Below are 17818 nucleotides of genomic sequence, written 5' to 3' on the forward strand. Positions count from 1 at the left end.
CTTCCCCTGGACTTTTCCTAACGCCCATATTTTTCCTGGATTTGGTATCCAAAACTCTTCAGTATTCCATGTTTGGTAACAAAACGTTACTTAAGGATTTCCAAAGCCAAGAACTCTCAGCAATTTTAAAGCGTTCTAGCCACGACAGCACGCCTGGGCTTGGGAAGGGGTTGCCATCTCCTTTTACCGTGTCAGAGTGTCTATTTCAAACGGTATGGATGAGTAGAGAGGAGACAGAGGCGTTCTCTCGGTGTAAATCTATCTCAATTACCATTTTCCCAGCGCAGAACACCACTCAAGACTAAGGTATCTGAGACCAAAATGACATAATCCTCGGCTGCTGACAGCCCATCGCCAAGTTTACCTGGAGCTCCGCCAGAGATAAACGCTGCTCCAAGACCGGGCTACCCATTCTTCATCGTCACGTGACTCGACAAACTTGGTCACGTGACACCCTGGCTCCTCCCATTCCAAACTAGAGAGGGGGTAGCCAAGAAACCGGAGGACTTTGCTCCTACAAAACTCGCGCCCCAGTTATTGATCCATATTGGTCAATAATGGACTCTAATTTGAGAAACACCGCCCTTCCCCTCGGAAGTCCCGAGAGGACCCGGAGGCTCCAGCGTTCTCTGCCTGGTGCCCCCCCCCGCCCGATGGTTGAGCCCGGAGGCCACGCCCCCTCGTTCTCCCTCCCTACTCTACGTCCTCCGCAGCTAGAGCCCTGAAGTCCGGCTCCCTTTTCCCAGCTCCTAGGGCCTTCCTCTTACCCATATCCTATCTGGCCCATATCTAGGCGATTCCCAACTCCTTTCTTCATGGCGTCGCTTCTGTGCTGTGGGCCCAAGCTGGCCGCCTGCGGCATCGTCCTCAGCGCCTGGGGAGTGATCATGTTGGTGAGGGGACTGCCGGGCGACTACCGGAGAGGAGAGGGCCTGAGGGGCTCAGTGTCGGAGGGCTGGAAGGCTAGGAGACTCCAGGCCTTGAAAAGCAGCAAACAGGCTGGGGGGGTGGGGGGTGGTTGATTAGCCTCTGGAGAATAAGACAGAACTGGATTGAGAAATGAGGATTTGGAGGGGAGAGGGGAAGCTGGAGCTTGGAATGGGAGCCGGGGCTGGTAAATCTGGAGTACCTTCAAGGTAAGAGGAAGGAGATCTAGGTTCTTGAGAGATCCTTGAGCTGAATGGAGGGCAGTGGGGAGAGGGACCGCTTGTTCCCGAAATGGATAGCTAGGCCTTATTTCCTCAGGACTCTACCCGCTCTACTAAAGGGAGAAATAATATGGAGAAGTGCCGGTTCCCTCTACCCCCCTCTTCGCCCTGTCCCGTGATAATGACGCCTCCAGAGAGGAGGATAACCAGGGTTCCTGGGTTGTTCACTATTCCTGCCCTTGCCCCAACCACGTCTTCTCTGTGTCACCATTCAAGCTCTATTCCAGGTGACCGGAGTCCAGATCCGGGAACAACCATCCCTAATCCCAGCTCATTCTGGTAATTCCCAGACCCAGATGTTGTGGCAACATTCGAAGTGGGAGGAGTTCAGGCAGCGACCAGGTCAGTTGCCTGAGTTAAAACAACCTACCCTTTCTCTTTTTTCAGATAATGCTCGGAATCTTTTTCAATGTCCATTCTGCTGTGTTAATTGAGGACGTCCCCTTCACGGAGAAAGATTTTGAGTAAGTGGAGAGGCAGGGGATGTGGTCAGAATTGGGGGCGGAGAATCGCAGGAGGCTAGACACTTGGGCCGCGGTGGCTGGGAAACTGGGTGCTCTCTCTAGCACCCAGGAACAGTCTTGGGAGTCAGACCTCAGAGACCATCCTAAACCCACCGCTTTAGATGTGGCTGTTAAGAATTTTACTGGACTTCTCTGTGCCTCCTCCACCCCTGCAAAGTGGATGCTATAACAGAACTCTCCCCCAAAGGGTTATGAAGATTGAATAAGATAATACACGTTAAAGCGTTTAGAACGGTACAGGGCACATAGTAAGTGTTCCGTAAATGTTTGCTGTTAATGTTTCTGATATTTCTCTGCCTAATCCCCACCCTTAGGAATGGCCCCCAGAACATATACAACCTTTACGAGCAAGTCAGCTACAACTGTTTCATCGCGGCGGGCCTTTACCTCCTCCTCGGAGGCTTCTCTTTCTGTCAAGTTCGGCTCAATAAGCGCAAGGAATACATGGTGCGCTAGAGCACAGTGGCGCTCCCCCTCTCCAGCCCCCTCCTCTATTTAAAGACTCTCCCCACCAGGTCACAGCCCCCCGCCCCCCATTCTGGTGCCCTCTGCGGACTAGGTTTTCTTGGCGAGACTCAATCCCTTGTTCTCCAACCTCTGGCGCCCGGCTTCTGTGGAGGGAGGTTGGGGTTGGCCGTTCCCTGCCCCTCCGGCCCTCTCGCCTCGTCCCGTTCCACAATAAAGAGAAACTGCTCTCTTAAGACTTGTGTGTGTGTCTGGGTTAGGAGGCGGGTACCCGGGCTAGAGGTCGGTCTCCAAATAGGGAATCCCGACCCCTCGACGGAAGTGGAGTGAAACCGGGCCGGAAGTGAGGCGGTGTCTTCCACTCTCCTTCCCGCGCGCCGAGGCGGCCTAAGTAACCGCGGCTGGTGAGGCGGTGAGCGCCCGAACTGGAGCCAATCAGCTGCGGGAAGGGGCGGGACTTCCTGCGCGGGGGCCGGAGCCGTTGCACCGCCTTGCTCTTCGCGGTCCCGGCTCCGAGGTAGCGGCGGCGGCGGCGTCTCCGTGAGGAGGCGCGCGGGGCCATGACGTCAGCGTCCACAAAGGTTCGACCTCCCTCGCGGACAGCGCTCCCTGGCGGCCACGGGAGGGCGGGCCCCCCAGTTGGCTCGCGGCTCTTCCGTCCCGGGCGGGGGGCGGGCGGGAGTACAACCTGGGGTGGGGCTAGGGGCTCCGGGCGGGACGGCGCGGGGCTGTGCGCCGGCCCCCCGTAACGCTGCCCCGCCCCCAGGTCGGAGAGATCTTCTCCGCGGCGGGCGCCGCCTTCACGAAGCTCGGAGAGCTGACGATGCAGCTGCATCCCGTGGCCGATTCTTCCCCCGCGGGGTACGTGAGCCCGGGCTGGGGACCTGGACGCTGAGATCAGACGCTGGGACTCGATCACAGACACCGACACTCTCTAGGGCAGGGACAGATGTTAGTTTCCCTTCGTGCCTGGCACAGCGCAGAGTAGATCTTAATAAATGATTATTGAATGAATGAATGACAGATAAACCACAGACTGAGGCTCGTAATCTGGACTCATTTTACAATTCTGTCCTGCTGCGCATTGGCAGAGCATAGACCATCACCACTACCCATTCACCCCAAATCATGTGGGATTCCGTCAGATTGCAACAGATTGTGTTTAGGGGGTCTGTTGGTAAGACACCGCCCCCCCACTTGTTGAATTAGTTTCAGTGGGCTGTTTACAGCAGCTGTTTCACGTTGATCGGGGAGCCGTTTTCTTCTAAGGTTGTTGCATTATCGTTTGGATGGGGGTCCTCAGGGTTCCCACAGGGCCTTAAGAATTTTTTTGCTTTTTTTGTTTGTTTTTTAAAGAGGACCTCTTAAGGGGCCCCGGACATTGCAGGGAGGAGGCTGGTTGCTGTGGAATGCGTAGCCTGTGGGCTGGCTCCACATCCCTCCTCCTCCCACTTTCGCTATTCCCCTCTCCCCTTCTGACAGTGCCAAGTGGACGGAGACGGAGATAGAGATGCTGAGGGCTGCTGTGAAGCGATTTGGGGACGATCTTAATCACATCAGCTGTGTCATCAAGGAACGGACAGTGTGAGGGAGGGCTGGCTGGCAGAGAAAGGGCGGGTGGGCAGCTTTCTTCCTCCATACCCATTTGTTCCATCTTCCTCAAACTCCCTTCCAGCTCAACATCTTTCCTACTCTGTGAGTCCCTTGAGAACTGAAAGAATAAAAGAATTGTCACAATTGGTCAGAAGTTACTAAAATGCTGTGGTCATCAGGACCTTACATGAATTTAATTTTAGGTTACCCAGTAGTTTAAGATACCCAATAGTTGAATTTGCTAATAGGAATTCCCTGGTTATTTATACAGATCTTTTGAACACTCCTGTGGTGTTTCCAGGGATATTATGATCCTGAACTAGTCGATCAGGATCTGTTAATAAGTTTCAATCTACCTGTAGGTCACCCAGGCTTACCTGGTAGTCTTCCACATCCATACATCTCTCCCAAAAGAGAATTAGGGGGTGGGCCTTTCCCACTCCTCAGTTGAGGGATTCCACTCTTCACCCTCCATTTGCCCTCATTGGCTGCAAAGCTTCCAGGAAAACAAGAACCCTAGCAAAGGTCGTTGAGGCCCTCACCTGGATTCCTATGAAGGGGCTCCCCAGTGTTCCTTCAGAGTGGCCCATCTCCCCTGCCCCCACCCCCTTATTCTCTCAGCCTTTTTTATGACTCCCTTCCTAACTTGCTCTCTCGTCTCTTTAGGGCTCAAATAAAGGCCACTGTGAAACGAAAGGTATATGAAGATTCTGGTATCCCCCTTCCAGCCGATTCACCCAAGAAAGGGCCCAAGAAGGTGGCATCTGGTGTATTGTCGCCTCCTTCAACTGCTCCTCCACCAAGCAGCTCCAGTGTCCCTGAGGCCGGGGGTCCCCCCATAAAGAAGCAGAAGGCTGGTGAGGGCTGTGGAGTTGCTGCCTGGGGATTAGATGTCCCATCCGCGGTTCAGTGAGAGAGTTGGGCTTTGGTCAGAGGACAGATCTCTTTTCCTCTCCCAGTGAAGGTTCCAGAAACTGGCTGGGGTGGGGAAGGGAGGGAAGGAGAAGTTGAAACTTTGGGAAGTGGGTGGGGTGGGGGGAGAACCATCAGGGAACCTAGAACCTAGCTTGTGCCCCCCTCCCAGATGTGACACTCAGTGCTCTGAATGACTCGGACGCCAACAGTGACCTGGTGGATATTGAGGGGCTAGGAGAAACTCCTCCAGCCAAGAAACTCAACTTCGACCAGGGTAGGAGTCCTCTTCCTCCCACAACAGCTGAAGGGATGGGGGATGGTAGGGAGGGTCTCAGCAGGAGCCCCCTCCTGTGAACTGGGGAAGAGAAAGTTCCCTGCTGTGCATGCAGGGGTCAGGTCTGTAAGGAGCCAGGTGCTCTGGGGAAACGGAAGTCCTACTTGGGACTCGCTCCATCTCGGCCCATTTTACTTCCTGTTCCAGACAGCCTGACTCTGGATTCTGGCCTTCTCTTGACCTCCGCTGATCCTCCTCTGCTCTCATGCTGAGCCTTCCACCTCTGACCCCTCTCACTGTTCACCCTGGACCTGTGGATCGCTTGGGACTCTGAGCAAGGCCTGCATGTGACAGGGTGGAAAGGCTGCCAGGGCAGCCCACCTTGCTGTTCCTGTATGAGCATCTGCACCCCAACCCCTGGGTCCCCCCCACAACTGATGGACGTTTTTATACAGAAAACAATAAAGATCTCCCTCTCAGCCTGGTGCTTTCCGCCTGACATTACGGGAGTATGGGGGACACTTCTCTCTCAGCTTAGCCCCCGGGGCTTAGCCCCTCCTCGGCAGCTCTCACCACCCTGCCTGGAGCAGCACAGCCAATATTGGCAGGCTCTCTTCCCAGTACCAACATTTCTGTGCTGCTAGAGCCAGGGGAGCTGGGCGTGGGCAACAAAGACTCCACTTTGCTCTCTGGAGGCAGCATGTACTCCGGGGTCTCTGGCAGCCAGTACTCCTGAGACTGCCCTGGGGACTTCAGAAGGGCAGCTTCCGGGGCTTTCACACCTCCCATTCCCCGCCCCACCCCACCCCACCTCCCACCTCACCAGAAGGCCCCAGATGTTTTCTGTGTCGCTTCTCGGGGTGGCCTCCCGGGCCAAGCCTCAGCGGCGCCTCCCCCACCCTCGCTCTAACACCACAGTGTGGTTTGGACGTGGCCACAGTGCCGTACAAACCACAGTGTGCTGCTGGGGCGGGAGCAGGACTGGGGTGGGTTGAGAGAAAGGGAGCACAAGACAGTGCTGTGAAGACCCCCCCACCACCAAGGGTGGGGAGATAGAGAAGGCTGAAAGGCAAACATGGCCCCAAGAAGGGTTGGGGAAAGCAAGAAACGAGCTAGGAGCTGAGCAGGCCACTGAAGGGAGAGAGGCCTATGGGGTGAGCTTACAGTGTAGTAAGACTGGAACCATCTTCCCTGTAGGAACTCTGCTCAAGGGATCCCCAGTGTGTGGGGAGGTGGGATCTGAGGAAATAGGGAATGACTGGGGGACCAACAGACTGCCTCTCGACTCAGCAAGGGCAGGGACCCAAGGCTTCCTGTGTCCGTTCCTCCCCTCCCTGGGTCAGAACCCAAGAGAAAGCAAGGAAAGACAGAAGGCCAAGGACAGCAGTGTTGGGAGTTGGCAGTCCAGAGGTGGTGGGGCCGGAAGATGGTTGGGAGAGGGGGGCCGGAAGTCGCCCTGGGCCCTGGGCCTGCCACAAGATGGAGGCCCAAGGCAGGAAATGGAGGCCAGGGGGAAAGGGGAGCAGCAGGGCCCAAGAAGAGGGCCTTCTGGACCTGGGGGCCAGGTATTCAACCCTCAGGACTGTCCCCATTCCTCATGGCCCCCCAGGACCCAAGTCCCACCCCCCCACGACAACCCCTACCAGCCTATTCACCAGGCCCAGGAAGGCGGGCCCACCCCAGAAAGCCACGTTTAAGCTGACAAACATGCTTCTCCCCACCCCCACCCTAGGCCTTCCCTCAGCCTTTTTCTCCTGTCCAGGACTTGATTTTTAAAAAACACCCCCCAGAAAGCAAAATCCAAGGGCCAAAATCCCTTCCGCAAATCAAAATAATATCCTCTAAAACCCAAAAGTTATCCTCCCTTTACCACCCCCCCTTCCGACACACCCCCCAAAACTCTTAGCAATCAAAAAGATCTAAGATGGTGGTGTAAGCAGTCTTTTTAGGCCCCGGGGGATGCCAGACCCCCTCAGACGAGACCCCTATCTGTCCCACATCAAATTCTGCCAAGGCTTCCTGCTCCTCACACCCCCCTCCATAACCCCAAAACTGAACAGCTGCCCCCAGCTCCCATCCTCGGCAGAGCCTTTGTGGGGATGGATGAAACAAATCAAACACTATACTAACGGCTGGGGATGTTGGGGGGCCCTCTGGTCTCAGTCTTTGGTTTCCATCTGGGGGACTACAGTTTTGGGGTGTAAGAGAAAGCCTCTTCAATCATCCCCCCAATTTCAAGACTGACAAAGCCCAACCCCACCCGAGCACGCACCTCCAAACCTCCCCCCCAACCGCCACGTCTCTCCTGAAAACAGGGGACACTTTCCTCCCCACTTACCTCAGCTACTCTCCCCTGAGATCCTGGTCCCCTATTTTGAAGGGAACAACATTTGGGGTGCATCCCTCACATTTGGGGTGCAGGAGAAAGGAGCCGCCCCAGTCGCATCGCTGGCCTCCTTCCTCTCGGCTGGCTCAGGGAGTGGGGAGTGCCCTAGGGAGGGGGGACCCCCATAAGAGAGCACAGGAGGGGGTTCCTCCACTTCCAGTCAGAATTGGGGACACCCCCCCCAAACCCGTCCCAGCCCATCCGTCTCCAACTCGGCGGGAGAGGCAGCTGCAGTGCCCCAGTCAGATTCCCCCAACACTACATTCCTCACCCCATCTAGAGGGGTCCCGGGGCCCCCAAAAAATCCCAAAAAAATCTAGGATGTTGGCAGGACGGTCCTGGACTAGCTCCCCAAATTTGGGGTCCTCAGATCCCCCCGTTTTTTCAGGAAAATTCCGTCTTTCACCTGCCTCCCGCCAGCCCTGCTCTGTCCCGATGCCAATTTTGGAAGTCACTCCCTCCTTCCTCCTCCCGTCTCTCCAGGCCCCCCCGCTCGGGGGCTAGGGTCCAGGACACCTGGCTTCCAGGCCAGGGGAGGGGGGCACTCCTCGAAGGGCTAGGGGCCAGGAGGTCAAGCTCATAGCCCCAGTCTTAGGGAAGCAGGAAAGCCCGATCCTCCCTTCCCCTCCCCCCTGGCTGGTCTCCGTGGTGGTTTAGGAAAGCCTGGAGGATTGGAATCTGCCATTGCTGTTGCACAGGCAGTTTTTTTTTCCTTGGGTTGGGGGGGTGGGCGGTGGGAGGGAGAGAGGGGAGGAGAGCCGAAGAGAGCAGGGACCCGGGTGTGCAGAGCTGGCCTGGCTTACCCCCCAGCCCCTGCTGCCGTGGGGAACCCCCCCTCATCTCACCCACACTCCCAGTCCTCTGTCTGCTTTCTGTTTGGGGCTCTTATCCTAGAAAATCAGGGTACAGATTCACCTCCTCGTACCTTATCACCACCTCTCCTTGCCACAGTTTCAACAGCACTGCCCTAGTCAGGAGTGTCCACTTGACCACAAGATACCCCACTTCCCCCCACTTTTCCCTAAGTCGAGGTGTGTGCCCTTAATAAATTGGGGTTCAGAATCTGAAACCACCTTTTCTCCCTCAGATCTATCCAGGCCACATAAAAATAAGAGGAGATATGCTCCCTTTCCAAATTTCTTCCATCTGATCTTGGGCATATTTGGAGGTTCACTAAAAAGACTTCTAGACTCTAGGGTGAGAGGGAGCTAAAAGCAAAGGATATCCCAAACCATTATCATAGTCCAAATTAAGTGAACCCTAAAATCAATCTCACGTCATGATCCAACACTGAGCTTCAACAGATGCACCACAGAGTGGCAAAACACCCCAAAATAAGGACACCCCAAAGCTTTAGTCTCCTACCCTTCAGCCCTCACCTTGTTTCCCCCTGGAAAAACCTCCTGGTTTTCATGCATACATAGAAATATCCCCCTCCTCAAAGTAAGCTTGCACAACATTCAAATATAAAGCCTTGCTCTCCGGCAAGGACCCACAATCACAAAAGGCCTTCAAACTTGCTCCCAGGTTCCTATTATGTTCCACCTCAAGCTAATAAAAACCCCAAATTGAATTTCATGTCCCCCCAAATATAATCTGAACCTCAACATTTATCTGGTACCCCATCAGACTGTGCCCTAAAAGCACCATGATTACTGTACTTGAAATCAGATTGTCCACATACACCAATGACTATGAATCCCCTACACCAAATTTTCATCCATCTCCAAAGAACACCTAGCTGATTATGGGTGTAAGAATCCCCAGAACTAATAGAGCTTCAAAATCAGCTCCATGAAAGTGTTAGTCACTCAGTCATGCCCAACTCTTTGCAATCCCATGGACTAAAACCCACCAGGCTCCTCTGTCCATGGGATTTTCCAGCCAAGGATACTGGAGTGGGTTGCTATTTCCTTCTCCATGGGATCTTCCCAACCCAGGGATTGAACCTAGGTCTCCTACATTGCAGGCAGATTCTTTATCGACGGAGTCACCAGGAAGCCCAATGTAGCTTCAAAATCAGCTCCATACCTCAGACTTACTACTGGCCCTCAACCCTGAATCCAGCCCTCAGGGCCCAGAATGATGAGTAACTCAACACCCCACATCTGACAGATAGACCAGATAACATTAAAGTAACTCCGCCCTGATACCAAAGGAGCCTCGGGTCTAACTCCCACCTCCAACTGGGCAGAGACCAAAGTAACCCTCATTTGCAGAATCCACCACACCATCTTGAATCCCTAGTTCCCCATTCCCAATGTCTCAGCAGTTCTTTCCTGCACCCAAACAAAGACATCCTCAGTTCTGAAGAGGAGGGCCCCATGTCTCTATATGCAGCTCCACGGATTATGGCCAGTCATTACTGGGCAATTGTAGACGTTCCTGAGCCCAAATGCAAGTCCTGCTTGGCAGCTAGACTCAGCTCTGTTATCCAAATGAACCTCCTCTCCCCAAACAAAATACGAGGGTGTGACCCGTGCCTATCTCCCAGATCAGGGACTTAAATTGGGGTTATCAGCCCCTTCTGCCCTCTCTCCCGTGTTACCCTGAGACCCTCGCTTTCCTCTTCTGTCTGTTCAGTGCATCTAACTTTTACATTCAGTTCAGTTCAGTCGCTCAGTCGTGTCCGACTCTTTGCGACCCCATGAATCACAGCACGCCAGGCCTCCCTGTCCATCACCAACTCCCGGAGTTCACTCAAACTCATGTCCATCGAGTCGGTGATGCCATCCAGCCATTACATTAATGTTTACTAAAAAAAAAAAAAAAAATCACCTCTAAATACAGATAATAGCATCGAGGTTAATAAAAAATCCTGGGCTCCCATGGCTCAGACCCTCGGCTCTTTGTCCCATTTTCCTGGTTCCCAAAGCCCGCGGATTTCTCACCCCAGGCAGGAACCCCAGGTTCAGAGGGAAGTCACTTCTGTCGCCTAACTTTCCCTCCCTCCGCCCAACCCTAGTCCCCTGGACAAAGTAAATGCGAGCAATGAGGGGGAGAATGACCGCCCAGACCTAATCCATCCTGCGCCCTCGGCTGAATGGACCCCCAGCCGAGTGGAGACGAAGGGCGCGGCGAGGCTAGTGCTCTTCTGCCCCCTCGTGGAAGGAGCTGAACATTGCCGAGCTTCGCCTGCTTGCCGCGCTGGACCGCGGCGTCCCGCCAGTCTCTAAGCGTCGCCGACGGGCGGGTGCTCAAGGCCCTAAAGAGCTGGGACTAGGGGAGGGAGAGCGGGCTTTGGGCGGGAATCTGCCTCTCTGGATCCCTAAAAGGATTCAGAAGAGCATCGGGAGCGAAAAGTTCGGACCTTAGGTCTCTTGAGCGTCTCTCGGCCGCCACCCGGGGCTTTCCCCACCTCCTCGAGGGGAAGCAGCTGGCGGAGCCGTCCGGTCGCAGGACAATGGAAGGAAACGAACTAGAAATCATATCCGCCCCCTCCCTATCGCGCCCGGTCAGAGCCCCTCTTTTGCAGGCCCCGCTAGAGGAGCCTGTTGAATGACCACACCCTCCCTGTCTGAGACCCCACGGGAGCCCACTGTCTCCTCCCCAAACCCGGTGTTTCTTTGGGCTCCCCTCAATCTCCCTTAATACCGTACATTGCAGGGGCGGGGGTCTGCTGTATTCACTCCTGTAACAGGAGCCTTTCTAAAGCCAACACATCAATTTTCGCTGTCCCGGGTTCCCCGACGACCTAAGTCACCCAACGACTCAGTCACCCAAGTTTCCCATCTCAACATCCCCAACCTCCTCCCCAATACCAGTGTCCCACCCTCGGTTCCACTTTCAGTGGCCCAAGACCCCTTACGTTACGACCACCCAAGCGTTTCCGAGGTCCCGCCCTGGAGCCGGAGACCCCGCCCCGGGTTCGCCATCTGGAGAGCGAGGGAGGAAGGAAGGATACAGACCCAGGCGTTCACCCCACCTCCACCCCCGCCCCCGACATCCCGGCCAGATAAAGGAGCCGAGGCCAAGAGGGGAGAGAGACCCCGCCCCCTTGAGAAGAGAAGCTGAAGCCCCTGCAGGACGGGGGTAAGAACCAGAGACGGAGGCAGACTCCTGGGTCCCTTAAGAGAGTCGGGGCTTGTTGATGGTAGGAAGACCGAGGCCCAGAAATTGGGCTAAACTAGGTATCCAGGACTAGAGAGTGGAATTTCGTGGTTCGGGGAAGGCAGCTTGGATTGGGATATGGAGGGATGAGGACCACAGGTCGTCTGGGGTCTCCAGGCAGGATCGTACACCTGAGACCAGGCGCGCGGTGAGGCAGAGGGGAAATGGGGATACTGGAAGGGCATTGGGAGTCTAAGTAAGGGCGCTGCGGACTGGATTCCCAACGCTTGCCATCGACGCAGCGGTGTGGGACACTTCAACTCGCTCCAAGCGCTGTGGAATCTTAGAGGAGGAAATCGGACGATACTGAGGTTGAGGGCTGACAGAACGAGATGAATTAAGTAAAACTGCGTGAGCCGGGGCCGGGGGCTTTCCTCTGCACCTCAGGAGGAAGAGGCAAACTGTGGAAGGGAAACCGTCTTGGGACGACAAGGATCCCTGAGCCCTTTCCTTGGCACCCGCAGGCCTCCGTCGCTATGGGTTCCACCGCTACCCCGGAGGGAGCGCTGGGCTATGTCCGAGAGTTTACTCGCCACTCCTCCGACGTGCTCGGCAACCTAAATGAGCTGCGCCTGCGCGGGATCCTCACTGACGTCACGCTGCTGGTTGGCGGGCAACCCCTTCGAGCTCACAAGGCAGTTCTTATTGCCTGCAGGTTCGAGGGGTGGCTCATGGAGTGGGGTGGGACCAAATGGAAAAGAGGGCGGAGCTATAAGGTCTTTGGGAGGACCCGGAAGCCAAGCCTTCCACAAACAGGAGGCGGAGCGACAGGGAATTGAGGGCGGGGTGAGAGCTAGGGAGGCGGGGCTTCGTGTAGGGGCGGTGCTTTCGACGGGGTCAAGTTCCCCCTTGGTTCCCCAGCCCCTAACTCGACATATCTTCCCTCTCTCCAGTGGCTTCTTCTATTCAATTTTCCGAGGCCGTGCAGGAGTGGGGGTAGACATGCTTTCCCTGCCCGGGGGCCCCGAAGCCGGAGGCTTCGCTCCCCTTCTGGACTTCATGTACACTTCGCGCCTACGTCTCTCTCCCGCCACCGCACCAGCAGTCCTCGCAGCCGCCACCTACTTGCAGATGGAGCATGTGGTCCAGGCATGCCACCGCTTCATCCAGGCCAGGTGAGGGAGCCCCAACTTGGTGTTCCTCGTGGGTGAAATGGCATCCCAGGTGTCAAGGGCAGAGGCCAAGATTAGGAAACAGCACTAATGTCCATCGCACTTTTTCTCAGCTATGAACCTCTGGGCATATCTCTGCGGCCCCTGGAGGCAGAACCCCCCACGCCACCAACGGCCCCTCCACCAGGCAGTCCCAGGTGCTCGGAGGGGCACCCTGACCCACCTACTGAGTCTCGCAGCTGCAGTCAAGGGCCCCCCAGTCCACACAGCCCAGACCCCAAGGCCTGCAACTGGAAAAAATACAAGTTCATCATACTGAACTCTCAGGCCTCCCAAGCAGGGAGCCTGGCAGGGGAGAGTTCTGGTCAACTTTGCTCCCAGCTCCCCAGTGGAGATGAGGCTTCCAGCAGCAGCAGCAGCAGCAGCAGTGAAGAAGGACCCATTTCCAGTCCCCAGAGCAGGTACAGAAACTGGAAACCACCCCACCCCACCTCAACCCCAGAATTTGTAGCAGTAGCCTTAGCTCAAGAGGCACAACCATTGGGCTTGGATGATCAGTAACAGGAAGTGAGACAGTGGGCTTCACCTTAGGGAGCTGGCCAGAGGCCAGGCTTACTTGGTGATGTGGGCCCTTGGCAATACAACTGGATAGGGTACATTGGTCAATACCCCATCATATGATGTCTCCTAACCATTTTTCTGGGCCTTGACATCTGCCTAGGCTTTCTCCAACTGCTGCCACTGTGCAGTTCAAATGTGGGGCTCCAGTCAATACCCCTCATCGGCTCACACCCCAGGCTCCAGAGACCACTGGGTCACCTTCTGGGAGGGCTCATCCACCACCAGGTAAGAGCCTCTCCTTCTACCCCCTTGGCTTTTCTCCTGTGGCTACTCAAGGCCAGTTGGGGCCAAAAGACCGCAGGGAAGGCCTAGTCCATTTTCAAATTAGAATCACCTAGAGAGCTTCTTTAAATCCCATTGCCCAGGTCACACCCCATGGATCAGAATGTCTGCAAGTGGAATCCAGGCATCAGTATTTTTTTAAAGCTTCCTATAAGCAGCAGTGTTTGGCAACTTCTGGCGTGTTCCCATCCAGGGCTGAGTGGTCAGCCCAGCGCTGGCAAAGCCTCTCTGGCAAGCTGTCATCCAGGCTGGTGCAAGAGAGAAGAGAGGGGATACTTCCCTGGTGGTCCAGTGGCTAAAACTTCATGCTCCCAATGCAGAGAGTCTGGGTTCAATCCCTGGTCAAAGAACTAGATCCCACATGCCTCCACTAAGACTGATGCAGCAAAAGAAATAAATATTGTTAAATTAAAAAAATAAGAGAGAGTGAGAGAGAAAGAGAAACAGAAACTTCCACCCATAAGTAGGGGCCTCCACCTCCTACCACCACTATTGGAGTGATTAGCAGAATACTCTCAAATTATAAAGACATAGAGACAGATCCTGGCTTGTCCTCTCAAATAACCATGTGACCCAGAGCAGGTCAAATGAGCCTCAGCAGCCTTAACAGTAAATTGGAGGCAAAACAAAACCAAACCTGCTACCCTGGTCTGAGAATTCACTGGTATTATTGTCATGACTCACCCCGTCCCCAGGAGGTGAATTTTTCAGCTGCCAGAACTGTGAGGCTGTGGCTGGGTGCTCATCGGGGCTGGACCCCGTGGCTTCTGGGGATGAGGACAAGCCCTACAAGTGTCAGCTCTGCCGGTCTGCCTTCCGCTATAAGGGCAACCTGGCCAGTCACCGCACGGTGCACACAGGTAGGGGAGGAGCACGGAGAGGACCCTGGCCTTGGTGCCCACTGCTATTCTCCTTGACCTCCCTTCCTCCCCGCCTCCAGGGGAAAAGCCCTACCACTGCTCCATCTGCGGAGCCCGCTTTAACCGGCCGGCTAACCTGAAAACGCATAGCCGCATCCATTCGGGAGAGAAGCCCTATAAGTGCGACACATGCGGCTCGCGCTTTGTACAGGTACGACAGTTTCAGAGCCTGATCGCAGGCGAATTTGCGAGAGGGCGAGGTGGGCCGAATGGGGAGGGTTCCATCCCTTCCAGGGGCGCGGCCTGAGATTCCCTCCTTCCCCAGGTAGCGCATCTGCGCGCGCACGTGCTGATCCACACCGGGGAGAAGCCCTATCCTTGCCCCACCTGCGGGACTCGCTTCCGCCACCTACAGACTCTGAAGAGTCACGTTCGCATCCATACCGGAGAGAAGCCTTACCACGTGAGTCCCCGACCTGGCCTAGCCCAAAGCCTTGGAATTACCTCCTGTTTACCGACGAGCGGGGCTCTGAAAGGAGCGGGCCTGGAGGCTTTAGATAGGGGCTAGGTGGGCGGTGTCCTTGTAAGAAAGGGGTGGGGCCGAGGTAGGGGTGGCAGGTATGGAAGTTAGGCTCCTGGACGGGGCGTAGTCCTGGAGAGGAAGTGACAGGTGGAAAGACGCTTTGCTGAAGGGGGCCTCCTAGGCCTTCCCCAGAGGATTTGGGAGGATGTGGGAACTCAAGGGGCTTCCCTATATCTCCCAGAGCTTCTCTCTGGGAGCGCTGGGCGGTTCTCCCTCGCTCAACATCTGAAAGGTGGTCGTGGGTGGGGAAGAGACCTGACCCGGCTGTCATCCTACAGTGCGACCCCTGCAGTCTGCATTTCCGGCACAAGAGTCAGCTTCGGCTACATCTGCGCCAGAAACACGGAGCTGCTACCAACACCAAAGTGCACTACCACATTCTAGGGAGGCCCTAGCCGAGTGCCGCCCCGGCCCCACTCCCTTCCCGGAAGACGGAAAGCTGCGGCTCACGCCTGGGTTCGCTGCCAGGCTTGGGCGTGGGGGTGTGCGAGGCCCCTGGATATCAGCGACGGCCACCACCTTTAATTTCTCACTGTGGGGAGCAGGGGTGGGAGATCCTGGCCTGATCTGCCTCTGTTTTGCTGGTCAAAACCTCTTTCCCGCAATCAATATTGTTTCTGAGCAGAGAACAAGCTAGGAGCTGGAGGAGCGGAGAGACTGGAAGCCTGATTTCCTTAAGGAATCAGGCCTCCACCTGCAGCCCCCGTCTCATTTGATTTATCTGTAAATATAATTTATTGAGGCTTCTGGGTGGCACCAGGGCCTTCATACTATTGCATTTACCATGTCCCTCTTCTACAAGTGTGATCAAAAGTGACCTGAAACTCGGAATGAGAGGTCACAGCTCTGCTGGCAGAGATTAACACTTGGCTGCCTCCTTTGGCTTGAGTGTTTTATATTATTATTGTCTTAACTTTTATCTTTAGAATTGTTCTCTTCCCACTTGCTTGTTGGTTTGTTTAAAATGGAGAAAAGGGTTCCCTGTGCCCTGCCCCTTCAATTCTAGGTCTGGAACCTTTATTTGTTCTAAGGCAGCTCTCGGAACATGTGGGTTTGTGGAATTGGGTCAGGAACCCTCTCGAATGTTCTGAATATTGTAGGTTTTCTAGCAGGCTAGCACTGGATATAGACTTTTTCTGTCCTTCAAGGAAACTATGATGATGTGGGGGTAATATATACCTCCTGGAGGCAGTGAGTGTGCGGCCTTTGTCAGTCCTAGAAGTTGGGGGATGACTTGAGAGACTTTCTCTTAGGCCCCTGACTGTCCTATTAGTCTGGCCACCTAGGTTTGGCTCCATGGTAGTTTTGGCTATCTGATAGAACTCACCCAGGAGCTTGAGTTGAGCCCACAATCCTCCCATTAGGGTCTGTTCTTACATGAAGCTGCTCCCTCTATGCAGGAGAGATCTGCAGTTCCATATCAAAAATGATGCAATCTTTTCTGAGTCTGCCCAGTCTCTAAGAATGCAATGACCTAGGGGAGAATTATCTTGAGTTAAGACTATGACCTTTCCTTTACTGCAGAGCCATCTGGGTTAGAATGTTCCTTGGGGGTTCTACATGAGATGACCTCTTCTTCCTTTAGTAGATATTTGGACATCTTCTGGCAAGTGTCCAGATTTCAGAGATTTCTTTGCCTCTAGAAGTCACAGGTGCTTGGTAACTTTCTTACCTTAGAAAAGCTGAGTCTGTGACCTGGTCTTCCTGTCACTACATTGCTGTCTGGAACCAGTGAAAGCACTAGAACCTTCCACAGGGACAGAAAAGGGGCTGAGTTCCATTATGGATTTGCTGTAGTTGGGATTAAAGCTTTAAAAGACTGACTGATGGACCATCTAGTTGACCAAGTATCCCATAGGATTAAGAAGGTTGTTTGAGGGACACAGTCTCTGGTGTAGGCCAAGTAGGTAGAAAGTTAGAAATGGATTGCCTCTTAACTGTGTGGAGCATCTAGAATGTTAGATGATACTCTGAAATATTACAGTCCTGCCCCTGTTGCTCTGGGGCCTGTTGGTTTAGGGACATGGGGTAGAGGGTAAGAAGCACTTTGAATTTGTGGGATGGAGCTTCCTCAAGATAGGTCAGTCCTAGTGGCTGTCACTTGGGGACTGGTTAGAAAGCTACTCTTTTCCCTCTTTCCCTCTTAACCTTCGTGCAGAATTGAAGGAGGGAGGGAAAGCAGAGGAAAGAGTTGAGAAGAAACTATATATATATATATATATATATATATATATATATATTTTTTTTTTTTTTTAAGCAGATTGGATGGGCAGGTGGAGAGTGCCAAGGGGTGGAGATGTTAGATCTTGCAAAATCAGAATCATGGAATAAAGAAGCCTCTCTGTGCTGCCTGTTGTGTCCTAGGTTCTTGCCTGTGGCGATCTGGGGACTGGGGAAAGATGGTTCTTCCTCATGGATACCATCTTGGATTCTGTGCCCATCCCACTGTCCCATCCATTTTAAGTGGCCCTTGTTCTCCCCTTCCCTGCCCTTGCCCTCCGGCTCATTGTGTAGGAACCAGTGACTTCATGAAGTCTCTCCGGAGCCACCTGCATCCTGCTGCTCTGAAGTCACTTCCTGCCTGAGATGTGGAGGTAGCAGGGAGAAACCAGGAAGCCACAAATAATACCAAGATGCTGGGGGATGCATCTGTGCAGGGGAACTTGATGCTTGGGACACCCCCTAGCACCACGGAAAATGGTTAGGACTTGGGTCCCCTAAGGACAACAGATGCTAGAGGTGGCGGTGAGAAGACCATGTGTTTAGAGCCAGTGTGCCAGTGCTACCCGTCCCCCAGCAGCGATGTCTTGGAATCCATCCAGTGCCTAGTACTCGATTCTCTTCTACCCTTTCTCTTGTCCTGTGTGTCTTGGTGCACAGCTTTG

At 54.4% G+C, this 17818-nt stretch overlaps 3 protein-coding genes and 2 non-coding genes across 9 annotated transcripts; 3 read left to right on the forward strand and 2 right to left on the reverse strand.

Moving 5' to 3' along the window:
* RNASEK (ribonuclease K) lies at nt 690-2433 on the forward strand. The gene is made up of 3 exons (XM_005693473.3): nt 690-893; nt 1596-1672; nt 2047-2433. The coding sequence occupies exons 1-3, from the start codon at nt 816-818 to the stop codon at nt 2186-2188; spliced, it is 297 nt and encodes a 98-aa protein (XP_005693530.1). The 5' UTR covers nt 690-815; the 3' UTR covers nt 2189-2433.
* On the forward strand, nt 2527-5465 carry C19H17orf49 (chromosome 19 C17orf49 homolog). 4 transcript variants are annotated; one of them, XM_018064536.1, is made up of 6 exons: nt 2527-2778; nt 2964-3058; nt 3680-3781; nt 4457-4647; nt 4875-4979; nt 5187-5465. In XM_018064536.1, exons 1-6 carry the CDS (start codon nt 2758-2760, stop codon nt 5249-5251), a joined length of 579 nt encoding a protein of 192 aa, XP_017920025.1. In that variant the 5' UTR covers nt 2527-2757; the 3' UTR covers nt 5252-5465. The 4 variants fall into 4 exon arrangements, with proteins under 4 accessions (XP_017920025.1, XP_017920026.1, XP_017920027.1 ...); XM_018064537.1 differs by having other exon boundaries at nt 5191-5465; XM_018064538.1 differs by lacking the exon at nt 3680-3781.
* Nucleotides 5549-5639, reverse strand: MIR195 (microRNA 195). The gene has a single exon (NR_129630.1). It is a non-coding gene; the product is annotated as a microRNA 195 (primary transcript).
* On the reverse strand, nt 5857-5969 carry MIR497 (microRNA 497). The gene is given in 1 exon segment (NR_129771.1): nt 5857-5969. It is a non-coding gene; the product is annotated as a microRNA 497 (primary transcript).
* Nucleotides 11315-17280, forward strand: BCL6B (B-cell CLL/lymphoma 6B). 2 transcript variants are annotated; one of them, XM_005693476.2, is made up of 9 exons: nt 11315-11397; nt 11940-12130; nt 12369-12590; nt 12701-13048; nt 13309-13433; nt 14186-14350; nt 14431-14561; nt 14676-14813; nt 15212-17280. In XM_005693476.2, the coding sequence occupies exons 2-9, from the start codon at nt 11952-11954 to the stop codon at nt 15326-15328; spliced, it is 1425 nt and encodes a 474-aa protein (XP_005693533.1). In that variant the 5' UTR covers nt 11315-11397; nt 11940-11951; the 3' UTR covers nt 15329-17280. The 2 variants fall into 2 exon arrangements, with proteins under 2 accessions (XP_005693533.1, XP_017920005.1); XM_018064516.1 differs by lacking the exon at nt 14186-14350.

The sequence above is a fragment of the Capra hircus genome, chromosome 19 (genome assembly GCF_001704415.2).
Source record: "Capra hircus breed San Clemente chromosome 19, ASM170441v1, whole genome shotgun sequence".
Lineage (NCBI taxonomy): Eukaryota > Metazoa > Chordata > Mammalia > Artiodactyla > Bovidae > Capra > Capra hircus.

Bases quoted from the DNA above. Each gene is read 5' to 3' on its own strand.
- C19H17orf49 (XM_018064536.1), top strand. From the start codon at position 2,758: ATGACGTCAGCGTCCACAAAG. The intron at 2,779-2,963 runs GTTCGACCTCCC...CCCCGCCCCCAG, and splicing joins TGACGTCAGCGTCCACAAAG to GTCGGAGAGATCTTCTCCGC. The intron at 4,980-5,186 runs GTAGGAGTCCTC...TTCCTGTTCCAG, and splicing joins GAAACTCAACTTCGACCAGG to ACAGCCTGACTCTGGATTCT.
- RNASEK (XM_005693473.3), top strand. From the start codon at position 816: ATGGCGTCGCTTCTGTGCTGTGGGCCCAAGCTGGCCGCCTGCGGCATC. The intron at 894-1,595 runs GTGAGGGGACTG...CTCTTTTTTCAG, and splicing joins CCTGGGGAGTGATCATGTTG to ATAATGCTCGGAATCTTTTT. The intron at 1,673-2,046 runs GTAAGTGGAGAG...CCCCACCCTTAG, and splicing joins TTCACGGAGAAAGATTTTGA to GAATGGCCCCCAGAACATAT.
- BCL6B (XM_005693476.2), top strand. From the start codon at position 11,952: ATGGGTTCCACCGCTACCCCGGAGGGAGCGCTGGGCTATGTCCGAGAG. The intron at 12,591-12,700 runs GTGAGGGAGCCC...ACTTTTTCTCAG, and splicing joins CACCGCTTCATCCAGGCCAG to CTATGAACCTCTGGGCATAT. The intron at 13,049-13,308 runs GTACAGAAACTG...ACATCTGCCTAG, and splicing joins ATTTCCAGTCCCCAGAGCAG to GCTTTCTCCAACTGCTGCCA.